Source organism: Lissotriton helveticus, chromosome 3_1 (genome assembly GCF_964261635.1).
Source record: "Lissotriton helveticus chromosome 3_1, aLisHel1.1, whole genome shotgun sequence".
NCBI classification, from domain to species: Eukaryota; Metazoa; Chordata; class Amphibia; order Caudata; family Salamandridae; genus Lissotriton; species Lissotriton helveticus.
In genome coordinates, this window is record NC_136061.1 from 1,024,819,377 (window position 1) to 1,024,833,479 (window position 14,103).

Consider the following 14,103-nt stretch of genomic DNA (forward strand, 5'->3'; position numbering starts at 1 on the left):
CAGGTCCCTGTTTTGAAGACATTCTGAACAGGCATGTTAATGGTCCATTGCATGACTTTTTCTTTCAAACATATGTGGTTTTGGCTTTGCTAATAAGTAATTTTTTTTGAAGAGTGAACAGCGAATGATGTCTGTGCCAGCTGGGCTCAGTCTTTGCAGATGGCCTGTCCTCTCCAACGTTCTTCTCCTTCTCTTTCTAAGTTCAGTTTCTATTACATTTAAAAAAAAAAAGCCCCATTACATAGGTGCAGGATAAACCTAAGCATTGATTGACTAATCCTGCGGCCAGTATAAACTGAATGTTCATGGTAATGAAGATAGAGCCAAACCTTGAGCACAAATACTGCAGTTTCTTGAAATCAATGTCTCATTTTACACTCTACTTTAACATCCAGGAAGATGTCGATGCGATGGTTAAACTGGAGGAAATGCACCAAGAAATCATGAATAGAGTGCATAAGATTATTGTTGACATGAAGAGGTATCAAAGCAGCTTCGATAAATACAGTTACCTGTGGACAGATGACAGGTACGAATTCATGAAGCAGTTCCTTCTCTATGGACGGTTTCTAACGACTGAAGAGCTAGAGTTGTACGCAGACTATGAGCTTCAAAAATGTTCACCACAGTTGGAACATTTCAAAGAACAGGTAAGAACTCCTTTTCTTGGCATTATTGAATATCAGAGAATGGAAAGTGTACTGTACCTGTGTAAGTGGATCCGTACTGGAAAGCAAGTATACCAAGGCTAAACAGGAAGTCATGTGGGATTGCATTTTTATATGCCATCTTTAAGCAAAGGATGAGTTAGTATAGAACATAATTTCAATAACGGATGATACAATTTGAAAACCACAGCTAGAGGGCAAGGCAGATGGATGTCTGTACAATCCTTTAAAGTTTCATGTCAGGCATTCTTTAAGCAACACACGAACAATTGAAAACCGACCTTGAGCCACGAAGCCCGTCAAAATCATTGTATTTTAAAGGTTAAAATGCTGAAGGGCAGAGGCTGTGGGTCCATAAGGAGACGTTTGGCTTGCTGATATGCTCAAGCAAAGAGCTTTCGGCTGAACAGTGATTATGGGTAGATCCACATTTTTGTATTCACCATTAGGCAATTGTGGAGACAGAAGTGGAGATAGCTTGGTATTTTGCATGCACTCATGCAATCAGTTTGTCTAATGAATTCTGAGAAGTTCATACATCTGGAAAACCAGTGCTTGTCAAACCCCATTTAGGAAATATGGACCTAAACTGAATCAAATGAATTGTTGTTGAGACACTAACACCCCAGTTGCACCTAGGAAGCTAATTCCCTTTCCAGTGCGTACTTCCCTTTGTTCCTCTAACAGATTTCCAAGTAATTTCTAATTAGTTCAATTACTAACTGCACATGTGCTTTTGCCCATGTGCAACACGCATACCCCACTCTATTTGTCCACAGGTTTCAGCCAGTAAACTTTGTTGGGGAACTTATTAGCTATTACCGTAAAAATAAGATTTGCACACCATAATGATGATAATACAATTCCTAACGTTGCTACACATTGCTTTTACACCTAAATCTCAAAGTGTTGTGAAAAAAGGTATGATTGCCCAACTCAAATGTAATCACTTGTATGAACCTTGGAAGGATGAAACGTGAGGTGGACCTGCTGGAAGCATACAGATCCGCAGTGGATGCTCTCGTCTGCTGAACTGTCCCTCTGTTCTGGGCTCACAGGCTGGTATCATATGGATTGATGGGTTGTCCGTTTGTGAGCTGGATTGCTATGATTTTCATTTCATCTATATTTGGTCTAGACCATTTCCTCTTTAAGGATGGTATCTTTAAAATATTACACTGACTCAGTTCTTTTTGCGACCTACATTGAGATTCATTAAAACATGTGGCAATCTGAGCTCTATTTGTGTGTTGGTACTCTTTTCTTGGGATACCTTGGATAAATACTGCCACTCAGCAGTTTTCATTCTTTTCCTATATGACGCTGACATGTTTGGTCCATTTATAAATCTCTTATGGGGTGACCCAGTATCCCTCAGAACCTGGGCAGTATATTTAAGTATAAACAATGGTTCTGTCAGGTATGAACCTAGTTGCCTTAAATCATATATACATCTGAAATCTCTTAAAACCAGTGATTCATCATATTTTGCATCCGATGGGTCCATTGTCTGCTGGAAGACTGTCATTTGTTGGCTGGAGAAATGCAAAGACAGACATCTTCATTGTGAGCCTTCTGTATTTTTGTTTGCATTGTTCTTGTTTAGATCCATTTTAAGACGATTGGTTCAGCAAAAATATTTACCCCACGACTCTTGTTGAAGTTTGTTTCAAGTCTCCACAGATTTATTTTGCTGGCTTGCTCGTCCTGTATAAAATTGGATGTCTGTTGGTATTTTTCTTGATACTACGATATGCAGCTTTCGAAGTATTCTATCACTTTTTTAATTCTTTTGGGAAAGTGTTTTAGTTGTTACTTTCTTGGTTATTCCTTTGTAGGCCTAAGCTGAGGTAGAATTTCTAATGTATCTTAAAAAAAAGGTGATGTTGAATTATCTGAGAGGAGCTGTATATCAAGATTACATTGATTTTGTTCTAGCCTCTGAGTGTGTGTAGGCTAGCATTGCTCGAGTGATACCCTCGGACAAATCGCTTGGATACATAAGATGCTGATTTCCACGCAGGAAAGCATAGTTAGATGTTACAGCACAAATTAAGGTGCTTGTCAGTAGGTGTGCATAAGGTGTGGAAAGTTGACTTAATTGGTTACTTAATCCGTTAGGTCATGTTTCTTAACAGAAAATGGCAGGCAAGTAGGTGCTTCTATCTGTGCAGCTATTACCTGTTGTGTTAATAATGAGACATTTCTTTGGTTCAGATGATGTCTTGAATGAGTATAAAGTATTTATTTTTATTATATAGCTGGACATTAGACCTGTGCTTCTAGTGCGTGAGTTTTCATATGGGCGAGTGGTATGCATTCAATCACAAACATATTGTTTCTGCTACGATCGAAATTCCTGCAACAAAAAACAGCAATAATTAAAATGATAAAAGGAGAAGATTTTAAACATGAGGGAAAATGAAGCTTGATAATTTTCTTACTAGATAAGTACCTCAAAGTGACATATTAAAAAAAATGGATAGCAAGGAGATTTAGCGCCCTACGGCAATTAACATTAGATAGTGTTTTGATCAATCTTGTGTTACAGGTTCTGAGATTTTGACAAAAGAAACAAGCACTGGCAAAGCCAAAATGTCTTGTATTGGAAAGCTAGTGCAATGGTTACAATAGGTTTAAAAAAAAGTATATAAATATATATATATATATATATATATATGCAGAAAAGCTCCTTCCGAGAAAGTGAGCAGAGACCCAAGGGGAAACAGTTGGAGGCCCTTTATTTTAATAGTGGCGAATGCATTTCGGCAACTTTACAGCCTTCATCAGCGCCCAAAGCCTCCCAGTGGTAATGCAACACTCTGCTAGTAAGTCCCGCCTTTTTAAACCTCGATGTAGCAGGCCCGCTCCACCCCCTGTGAAATAACAGCACACCGGTGTAGAGTCCCAAGTCTGTAGGAAAACTACCAATCCCAGAATCCAACGTGACGGATCCTCGAAGGTGATGCAGGGGGGATGAAATAATAACCTTGTGGCAGCGGCGTAGCTAGGGGGGGGCGGTCTGCCCCAGGCGGCACTATTTTGAGGCCGGCCGCGCCGCCATTTGAAGTTTAAGAGCTGCGCAGCCAGTGGATTGGCATTCACGTGACATGGAGAGGTCACATGAATGTACCTAACAGTGTATCCTTTTACTGTCTTTGGGCGCGAAGGCAGGGCAAGCGGTAGTTAGTCGGTGTTGAAGAGAAAGGCAGCCGTGTATTTTGCAGTCAAGCAGTTTCCAAAGAGCGCATAAAAATCGGAAATGAATTAAATAAGTGGGCGAAGCAAACACAAACGGCCGGAAAGCGTCAATGAAAGTGTGTATCTGGGTAATGTATTTGATAGAAGGCAAACTATGTGTAAAATAGATTAGCAAATCTCAGAATGTCAGTACTTCAGAATAATCACTTGCAGCAAGGAGAGGAGGTGCTTATGTAAATCAGCTTGTTTATTGAGGCTCAAGGGCACTGTCTGGATATTGGGTCTTAATGTTGGAAGTTGTAATTCATGTTGGAACTCTGGGTTTTGAAGTTTTTTGTACCATAACTCTATGGTTATTCTGTGTTTGTTTACATGGCTGCTGTTTGAATAAAGCAAAGAGGAGAATGAATAATCTTTGCCTTATTGAATTGAAAATTCTTGTTCATGAAAGCTATAAAACATTTTGATTCCAAAACAGGGTGATGAAATGTGAAAGAATTGTTGTTGCATAACAGTGTGCACACAAACATGCGTATAATTTGCTTTGTGACATGCTTGCCGTTTCCGTAAATGGTTTCTTAAATAGTTTTTTTTTGGGTGCAATTCTTGATATTTATGTTTTCCTGGTCTTCATTGCTTGATTTTGCGTGTGAGAAAGTGTCACTCCTAGTCATTGAACTGTCACTCAAAATTGCACTGAAATTATGAAAATGTCATACTTTGCAATCTGAAACCTTGGGCAGCTATGTTGTATGTCATCTTAGGTTGGGCAGGGCAGTTAGGTTTGATGCGCAGTGGGGGAGGAAGTGTAAATTATGCAGCTTGATAGACAAATCACTGACACATTTTACCTGGGCACAAGCAGTGTATTTTGGGATATGTAGTAGATTTAGATTTTGGCAAATATCACGAAGGACGGGTCACTTCGATTGTTACAAGGTTACCAGGGTAAGATGAAGGGGAGGTTACTATTGTGAAAAGACGTCAGAACGTTAAATAAATCACTAATGATTATGAAGTACATGGAAGGAAATGTTACTGCCTAACGCAGCATGGAAGAGGGAGATATAGGGTTAACGGAGGTGGTTACGAAAAGGGGGAGGGTGAACACAGAGCACAGGTGTTAAAAGCACAGGTTTAGGAAAGCAGGCAGTAAGTGGGGGCTTGTATTTCAATCGTGAGGTGTTTATGGAAGCTGATTTAGAAGGTAAAGTTCCGGGGTGACTTACCTGTTGGGCAACAATTCGTTTATGAATGGGTGTCACGTAAATGTATTGGGATGCAAGGGTTTGAAATGTGGGAAGTGGAGAGGTGTGTTTGGGCATCAATTTAGGGGTAGCTCTAGGGTTACTTTTAGCGGCTCATAACAAGCTGTGATATGAGTAAGATGTCACAAACAAGGTAGGTAGAACTGATGTAAGTTTTTTTTTTCTGCTTCTCCTTCAGCGGTGTAGCTAGGTGGGGGCGGTCCGCCCCAGGCGGCACTATTTTGGGGACGGGGGCTGTCTAGCCCTGGACCGTGTCATGTATGTGCATGTAATTTGCATGATTGAGGTAACTATTAGCAGCGATACTATGTGTCTCTTGGACCTCTTTCAGGTGCTCGCCGTCCTTTTTCCCCAGCACCACCCCAGGGGGGCGGCAACCTGAAGGATAGCCCCGGGCGCCACAAGCTCTAGCTACGCCTTGTGCGGGGGTGTGGGGAGCAGGGTGTGTCCAACTAAAAAATCCGTTGTAGTGATTTCCAGCTTTGATATTTACAACAGAAAGCCTCCTCCGGTCCCCTTGTACTACCTCAGCCCCGGAGAACAGGAATCCATGCGACAGGGACTGCAGTGACAGTGCACGCTGCCCGGCGTGAGATTGAATAACCCCACAACTGCCAACTCTCCTCCTGAACTCCAAGGCGGGCTCTGGACCGACCAATACATTGGACAAACGAAGAAAGAACTGCAGCAGTTCGAAGCCAGTGTGGTCCGAGCCCAAGGCGAGGCAGGGGTTCTCTGTAGAGCGCCGCTGGCTGACGCGCAGAAAAGCTCCTTCCGAGAAAGTGAGCAGAGACCCAAGGGGAAACAGTTGGAGGCCCTTTATTGTAGTAGTGGCAAATGCATTTCGGCAACTTTACAGCCTTCATCAGCGCCCAAAGCCTCCCAGTGGTAATGCAACACTCTGCTAGTACGTATCGATACTACTATTGTAAAGGAAGAACTCTGAACCTTTGAGGCGGGTAAACTCGGGAACCACAGCGCCAATCCACACACCCGATACATCGTTGTAATTGTCAGGGTGTGCAAATGGACATAGGCTATATAAATTAAAAAAATATAAGTTATTGAATTTTTTTTACGAGAAACAAAAAAGTAGTCCCATGGAAGTAGCGCCGGTCGTGACGTGTGTGCTGACATTAGGAGCGCGGGGAGTAGCGGCATCCAGGAGCGCGAGGAGGAGCGGCAGACATGAGCGCGGGGAGGAGCGGCAGACCGGCGGGGAGGAGCGGTGAGGAGCTGCGGACAGACTGGGAGGAGCGGAGAGGAGCGGCGGACAGGCGGGGAGGAGCGGCGAGGAGCGGCGAGGAGCGGCGGACCGGTGAACTCAGGAGCGCGGGAGGTGCGGCGGATGAGGTAAGGCTCCGGGGGACCCACGAACAATGTCGGGGCGGAAGGGGGCCCTGAACCTTGATTGCTAGCAGCGGACCGGTGAACTCAGGAGTGCGGGGAGGTGCGGCGGATGAGGTAAGGCTCCGGGGGACCCACGGACAATGTCGGGGCGGGCGGGCGGGGGCCCTGAAGCCAAGGTCGGGACGGGCTGCTACTCCGGGGGACCCACGGACAATGTCGGGACGGGCAGGGGCCGGGGCGGGCGGGGGCCCTGAAGCATGATTGCTCCCTGACAAGGTTGGGATGGGCTGCTAGTATATTTATATGACACTTTAGGTATTATACATTATACACCTGCGATGTGCACCACTATGATAGGGCTGGTTCAGATAACCACATAAGCACTTTATTGCACAGTAGCACTTTTTCAAACACTTTGCACTTTATAGGGAGAGTGCAATTAGGGGCACACAACACTTTAAGAGGTGCATACAGCACGGTATTTAGAAGACACTATTGTAACAGGCTTAACCAATTGCGTTAAATAATGAATACAGAAAATCCAGAGATGCAATTGTTGTTTTCACCTCGTATGATTATCAATATAGCTTGATTCTTAACTGGTTGAGTAGGTTGAAGCAATTACACATATGCCAACAAAAATATGGTTGATATTGATGCTTGTGTGGGTTTTCCAACCGTGTTATATGCTCACAGTAGCGTTATACCTTAATATGAAGGTAATGCTTGTGATCAGCTCAAGTATATCAGAGGGGTGTATCACAAGTAGAATAATTGTTAGACAAATATCGTGGTGATGTTATACTTTAATTTTGCATTTCTGGATTATAACGTATCAGATAACAATAGTGTAAGTCTGTTTTTTATGTTTATTCAATCAATGTGATGAGTGATTACCAAATTATATAGAAGGGGTAAACAAACGCAGGATTGTCATGTGATCAAGACCGCGATGTAGCGGTCGAAACGCGTCATGGACGTAAGGCAGATGCCTTGTGAAGTCTGTTTCATTTGGGAAGGGAAGCCTCAATAAAGCACTTTTTGTATTCAGTAACGTGAAATGGTCAGTACCTGTTTGGCGGCAGTGGTAATCTGTTGTATGCCAGGATTGCATTGGATATTTCATCATTTTCAGAGTCTAGCTGTTTCCGAAACTACGGACCCTCTCCCCGATTGGAGGCAATTCAGCGCACAGCCAACATTGTGGAAGCGAATCAATTGACCCGGAAGGAGTATTTGCTGTGTTTGCCCCCTATTGTTTGTGAAGAACCTGTGTGAACCTGAGTGAAGCGGCAAATCTACACTGTCTCAGGAGTTGGAGGACTTGCAGGACAGAGCAGATTTATCCGGTAAACCAGGCAAACATTTGTTGAAATAACTTCAACAGGTGGGGTGATATTCCGTCAACAGTTGTGCACGTTCAAGTGAATGAGGTACCGTAGTTAATAATCAGGTGCCAATAATCATGTCCGTAAACGATGTTCTGCGTGACCGTGAAGCCGCAGCTGAAGCACTATTTTTAAACCTCCCGAAGGTTAAAATGATGAAAATGCACTTATAATAACAAAGGAAATCAACAATGATGGAAGGACTCTATTAAGATCTCTAGAAAAACATATTAAAATAGAATTTACCAAGTGGTGGGAGAAGAAGTCCCTAGAAAAATATTGCGATGCGGAAAGAGTACCAAGAGGATTGCGTGTAATGATAGCGCCCACATTTGAGAATCCCAATCCTTTAATTCTTAAAGAGTAGACAGAAAATAATTTGCAAGCCACCATGAATATGGTTAAGATTTTAATCAAGTATGCAGAAATTTATTGGGAGGCAACATTAAAAGAAATTGAACGCATTAATGGCATTTAGGATGGGTTGGATCAAAAAGACATGATAACTAGGAGTCGCAAGGAAATAGATGAATGCCTGAAAAAGCATGAAGATGTGACAAAGGTGCGAAAAACCTTACAATTTGCTAGGGACAAGAATGACTATGAATCAGGAAGGGTGTTTACATTCTCAAGGAAGTTTGACACAGTAAAAAGACAACATCTAACTAAAACAGTGTCAGTAAATTGCTAAGCAGCGGGGTTGGGCTGCGCCAATCTAGCTTCAACCTCCAATTTCAGCTTGATATGAAGTAGTACAGATTTCGAGGACAACAGTGACATGTCACGTGATAATAGAGGCAATGTTGCAACAAACCTCACACCTGCAGAGGAGTTGAATTTTTTAAAGACACGACCGAAGGCAAACCCTGCGTCCTCGAATCCCCTAACACAAACAAGAGGGCTTAGAAACCAAAGAAGAAGGGAGAGGAGGAGGAGGAAATCAAGGAAACAACATGATCAGAGTGGTGCAAGCCAAAAAATGGAGATGGTAGCTACATCTACCGACAATACAGTCATCAATCTTACAAATATATAGTTAACATCTGCTGGAACGCAGCTATTATCCCTCGGTTTAACGTACTGCCCTGAGAGCAACTTCAAGTACAAACAATCCAGGGTTGATGTCCACAAATTTATCTGAAAACTGAAATTAATTACATTTTACAAATTGAAGAACACCATGACCAATCCATCCAATGAGGCAATACATAATGACACTGACAGCAACAGCCCTTTGCAGGCAGCAGATGTGCTTACATTGAGAACCCTTCATACACTGGCTAATGATGAGGGTAACTCTGTTATGTTGACTCAACAGGCCATGAATTAAGCAGGAATTAATATAAGCGGCATAGTTTCAAGCCCCTTTAGACCTGCCTCGACTTTTGTACCCATCTTGCCCAGAGATGCAAAAGATGTGTTCAATGACAGACTCATTGATGAACTGAAAAAACTCAATCAGTCAGTCAATCACAAGATGTACAACAGGAAACATCAGGAGGTACAGTAATCTAACTTGATGTAAAAGTTGGGGGACAACAAGGAAATTGTAATTAATGAAGTGGACAAGGGAGGAAACATCGTCTTGTGGCCCAAAGACCAGCATTTGGAGGAAGCTAAAAGACATCTGGATGACACAGCCTGTTATAGGAAGACTAGCCTTCAAGATTTACGTAAATTAAAGGAGACAGTGGCTAATGATCTATCACAATGGAAACGAAGGGGGTTGTTGATGAAGGATGAGGCAAAGTTCCTTAAGATTGAATTCCCTATAACACCTGTGTTATATTTTATTCTCAAAGTTCATAAGGGTATCATGCTGGTCCCTGGGCGACAAATCATTCCGGCTAGAAAAAGTCTGTTTGCAGCTATGTCCAAATATGTGGATTATTTCCTGCAAGACTTTGTGGCTGAATTACCATCATTTATTAAGGACACAGGAGACTTTTTGTGAAAAATACATAATATTTTTTTTTAAATTCTTTTTATTATTTTCCAACATAAAAAAAAACAATAAGGAGTTGCAAACATACATGGAGCTGGAGCTCTGAGTCAACAAAGTATCACATGTACCAATGAGCAATGATGTTATACTGTAATACATTAGCATTCATGGCAGTATATAACCGTCTGGAGGATGAGCACAATGCCCGGTGACATGGGGTGTCAGCAAGTATGATGATGAGGATGCGCAGTATAGATGGCATATCGGAACCACATAGTACGTGAGGGCCCAACGGGAGCGTCTGTGGGTGCAGTGTCCGTTGGCAACATGTAACGGTGCCTCGTGCAGTTCAGTGAGATATAGAGGAATGTATGGGGTCGGCTTATTGGATCAAAGGGAGGTCAGTGGTGCATGTAGCGGTAGGCAATATCTCTTAACCCTGAATATCAGCAGTATCGCTAATATGTTCTCCCTCTAGAGAATCGTCGTCATCCGCCTGGGCAAGTAGGTAGCTAACCAAAGGCCCCCAAATGTCTTTAGGTTGGCTTGAAATCGGTAGTAGTTCAGTGAAGGTTATAAGCTGTTCCTGACAGTAAGTCATGTCCGCTAGCCAATCTTTAAATTTAGGTGCCTTGCCCCGACCCCAACGACACGCCACTCGTCGTTTTGTCAAGAGCAATGCAGTATCTATGATTTTTTTGCAGGATTTAGGGATGTGTGGCGTGTGTCCGAGTAGCATAAGTAGTGGATCTATAGGTATGGGTTCTCTAGTCATTGCAATGAGAGCGTCATGAACCTGTTGCCAGTAGAGACGAACAGGAGGGCACTCCCAAGCGAGATGTAAAAAGCCCGCATGTTCGGCATGGCAGCGCTCACACCTGTCGTTGTCCGCCAGTCGGAACCTATGCTTTTTAACCGGGGTATAGTATAGTCGCTGTAGGAACTTGTAGCGTATTATCTTGAGTCTACAGCTGGCCGATATTCGGGCCGTAAGGGTGCAGCAATACTGCCATTGTTCATCAGTAAGTTCAGTAGCTAGGTCAGTACCCCAATGCGCTCGAGCCCCGGCTTCCGGCATCGGAGCGTTGGCCCTGAGCTGGCGATATAGGCCAGAGACTAGGTGTGTACCGTCTGGTGACCATAGCAGAAAATGAAGTGGAGGCAGGACTTCAGGCTCACCAGGGAACTCAGGCAGGATGTCTTTCATCCCCTGGTGCAGGCGTAGATAGTAAAACACATCAAGCGGAGTGTGATCGTGAGAAGCAAAGAACAGCTCTGCAGATTTGAACTGGCCGTCCGAGAAAAGGTCGCCCCAACAGGTGATTTGTACTCGTTCACAGAGCATTCGAAAGCCTCGTTCCTGTAGAAGTGCGAGTTTAGGGTGATATGTCAGTGGTAGTCTAGGTGAGTACGGCAGGCTGCAAGAGAACCTCTTAGCTATGCGGCGCCATGCGTCTAGTGTGCAGGAGACGGAAGTATTCGATGTCATTATTGATGATTCCGGACAGTGAAGTAGGCCATTGAGCGGGAGGGGGTGTACAATCCAATCCTCCACTGCCAGTTGAGGCATGAAGGGGGTTGGAACCAGCCAATGATAAGCATAATGCGCCTGTGCACATTGATAGTAAGCCTCAAGGTCAGGGACATCGAAGCCTCCTTTGTCATATGGCTGAACTAGCGTGGACCATTTCAACCGTGGGCCCTTACCCCCCCAGAACAATCGACATAGTTCCGACTTCAAAGTTTTAAAGAAGAAGGCTCCCGGATAGTAGGGGATGTTGAGGAAGAGGTATAGGAATCGGGGTAGTACTATCATTTTGATAAGGGACGCTCTGCCAGCCATGGAGAGTGGCAGGTTAATCCAGCGGTCCACTGAAGCCGTGAGTTTTGTGATTGCTATTCCGTAGTTGGAGCGCATTGTTTCATCTTTGTTGCGGGAGATCTGTATACCTAGGTAACGGAGATCCGATCGATACCACTCAAGGGGGTAATCGAGGGGAAAGTCAGCAACCGCGTCTGTGTGTGGGTAAAATTGCGACTTAGACCAATTTATGTGTACTCCTGACATCCTACCGAATACTACAAATTCTCTAAGGAGGGGATTAAGGTTCAAAGCAGGGTATTTGACATAAAGTGGCATGTCGTCAGCGTATAAGGACACATCGATCTGACGCTGAAAGCATCGTATCGCCCCATCACGATGTAGCTGCCGGAGTCTACAGGCAAGGGGCTCGATCGCAATCGCGAATAAGAGGGGGGATAGTGGGCACCCCTGACGGGTGCCCCTAGAGATGGCAATGGAATGTGAAAGGCGACCGCTTACGAGGACTTTTGCCGTTGGTTGCGGATAGAGCAATTCAACCCAGGAGATAAATAGCTTTGGGAAGCCCATACCCGCCAGGACAGTAAAGAGGTATGGCCATTCGACCGAGTCGAATGCCTTGGTGGCATCTAGGAAAGTCAGGGTGGACCGTGCGAAGCTGGGAAAACAGGGTACGCAGGTTATGGGAGGTGAAACGGCCCATGACAAACCCAGATTGATCGTGCAAGACAATCCTAGTTATTAAGAGGGACAGTCTAGTAGCTAAGACTTTCCAAGCATTTTTACATCGCAATTTAATAGGGAGAGTGGGTGGTAAGAGTCGCAGGAGCTAGGATCTTTGCCGGGTTTCAGAAGCGAGGTAATGACTACCTCCCGCATGGAACTGGGGAGGATACCGTCGGTCAGTGATTCCTCGAAGACCTCACGAAGGACAGGGGCCATAATATCTATGTATGCTTTATAAAACTCGGCGGGGATTCCATCTAGTCCGGCACTTTACCATTATTTAGTGACATTATAGCCTCACGGATTTCATCTAATTCGAAGGGGGCTGCTAGGAAGGCTCTATCTCCGTCGCTAAGCCAGCAGAGAGCAACATCGCCCAGGAAGTCAGCATAAGGCACGTCGGCAGTTATGGCAGTGGTATAAAGTGCGTGATAGTGAGAAGTAAAAGCAGTGAGTACTTCATCTGAGTTCCTGGCTGTGTGCCCCTGACAGTCTGTGAGCTCTAGAACCGTGTTACGGTCACGCGGAGTGCGCGTCATCTCCGCAAGCGCCCTTCCCGGTCTATCACCTTTGCAGTATTTCCTAGCCTGCCAGTGTTTCCCCCTGAATTTTACTTCCCTATTAGCCTCTTCCTCATACTTTGACAACTTGTCTCTGAACTCAGCATGTATGTCAGTACTGTCGTCCTCCACCATCCGAATCTCTAAAGCCTTCAGTTCTCTATCTAGAGTGTGGATAGTGTTTTGTATATCACGTAGAACCCCGAAACCTTTGGATATACAATACCCCCTGATCGTGACCTTGAATGCCACCCAGATGTGTTCAACCGAGTCGACAGATCCCTTGTTCCTAGGAAAGAAAGCAGCAACTTCCTCTCCGAGCTCAATGCGGAATACGTTGTCCAACAGGGCCGTCGGCTGTAACCTCCATTGTGGCCTAGGGTTATCCCATCCGGGTATACGTGTGTGCATCAGGACGGGGCTATGGTCAGAATATGTCCTTGGTAGATGTGTCACCCCCAAAACCCCCGCGGAGATCTCCCTGGTAGTAAGGAAGTAATCCAGTCATGCCCATGTGCCTGTCTGCGAAGTGAAGTCTGTGCCCTCCCTTCGGGAATGATGTAAATATATCCATGTGTCCACCAATCCGCCTTCTGTGATCACGCCCTCCAGTGCCTCCCTAGATCTGGGCTTGTAGTGTAACACTCCATCTGCTCTATCTAATTGTGGTATCAATGCCAAGTTAAAGTCTCCCCCCCCAAATAATGTGGCGGGACCCTACATCCACTATTTTGCGTAGTGAAGAAAGTGGGCATATCAATGTTAGGAGCATAACAATTAACGAAGGTAAAAGTGTCACGGCCCACCCGCCCCCACAACAGGGCGAAGCGCCCCTCTTTGTCAATCAATTCTCCGCACTTTTGGAACGGCACAGTTTGTCTAATGAGGATAGTAACTCCCCTCGCATAGATAGAGTAAGAGGAGAAGACGCGGACTCTAGCCCATTTACTAGCAAAGGTAGCCCGTGTTTGTGGTGGTAAGTGAGTTTCCTGTAACATGGCCACATGGACATGGTGTCGGTTTAAATAAGCAATCACATTTCGTCATTTTTTTGCGTTGTTCAGCCCTCTGATATCCCACGACATACAGTTCAATTGTGCATCAGTTCTTAAGTCCGCCATAAGCCACTAAGCATCAAACCATCAACTTTCGCTACCAGGAATGCAGCAACGTCT

At 44.5% G+C, this 14,103-nt stretch overlaps 1 protein-coding gene across 1 annotated transcript in view; it reads left to right on the forward strand.

Moving 5' to 3' along the window:
- The window catches only part of LOC144824202 (dynein axonemal heavy chain 11-like), a 3,356,387-nt gene that overhangs the window by 598,671 nt on the left and 2,743,613 nt on the right, over window positions 1-14,103 (forward strand). Inside the window, exon 27 of the mRNA XM_078683354.1 lies at window positions 396-650. Within this exon, the coding sequence (XP_078539480.1) occupies window positions 396-650 (255 nt within the window). The remainder of the gene's footprint in view (window positions 1-395; window positions 651-14,103) is intronic.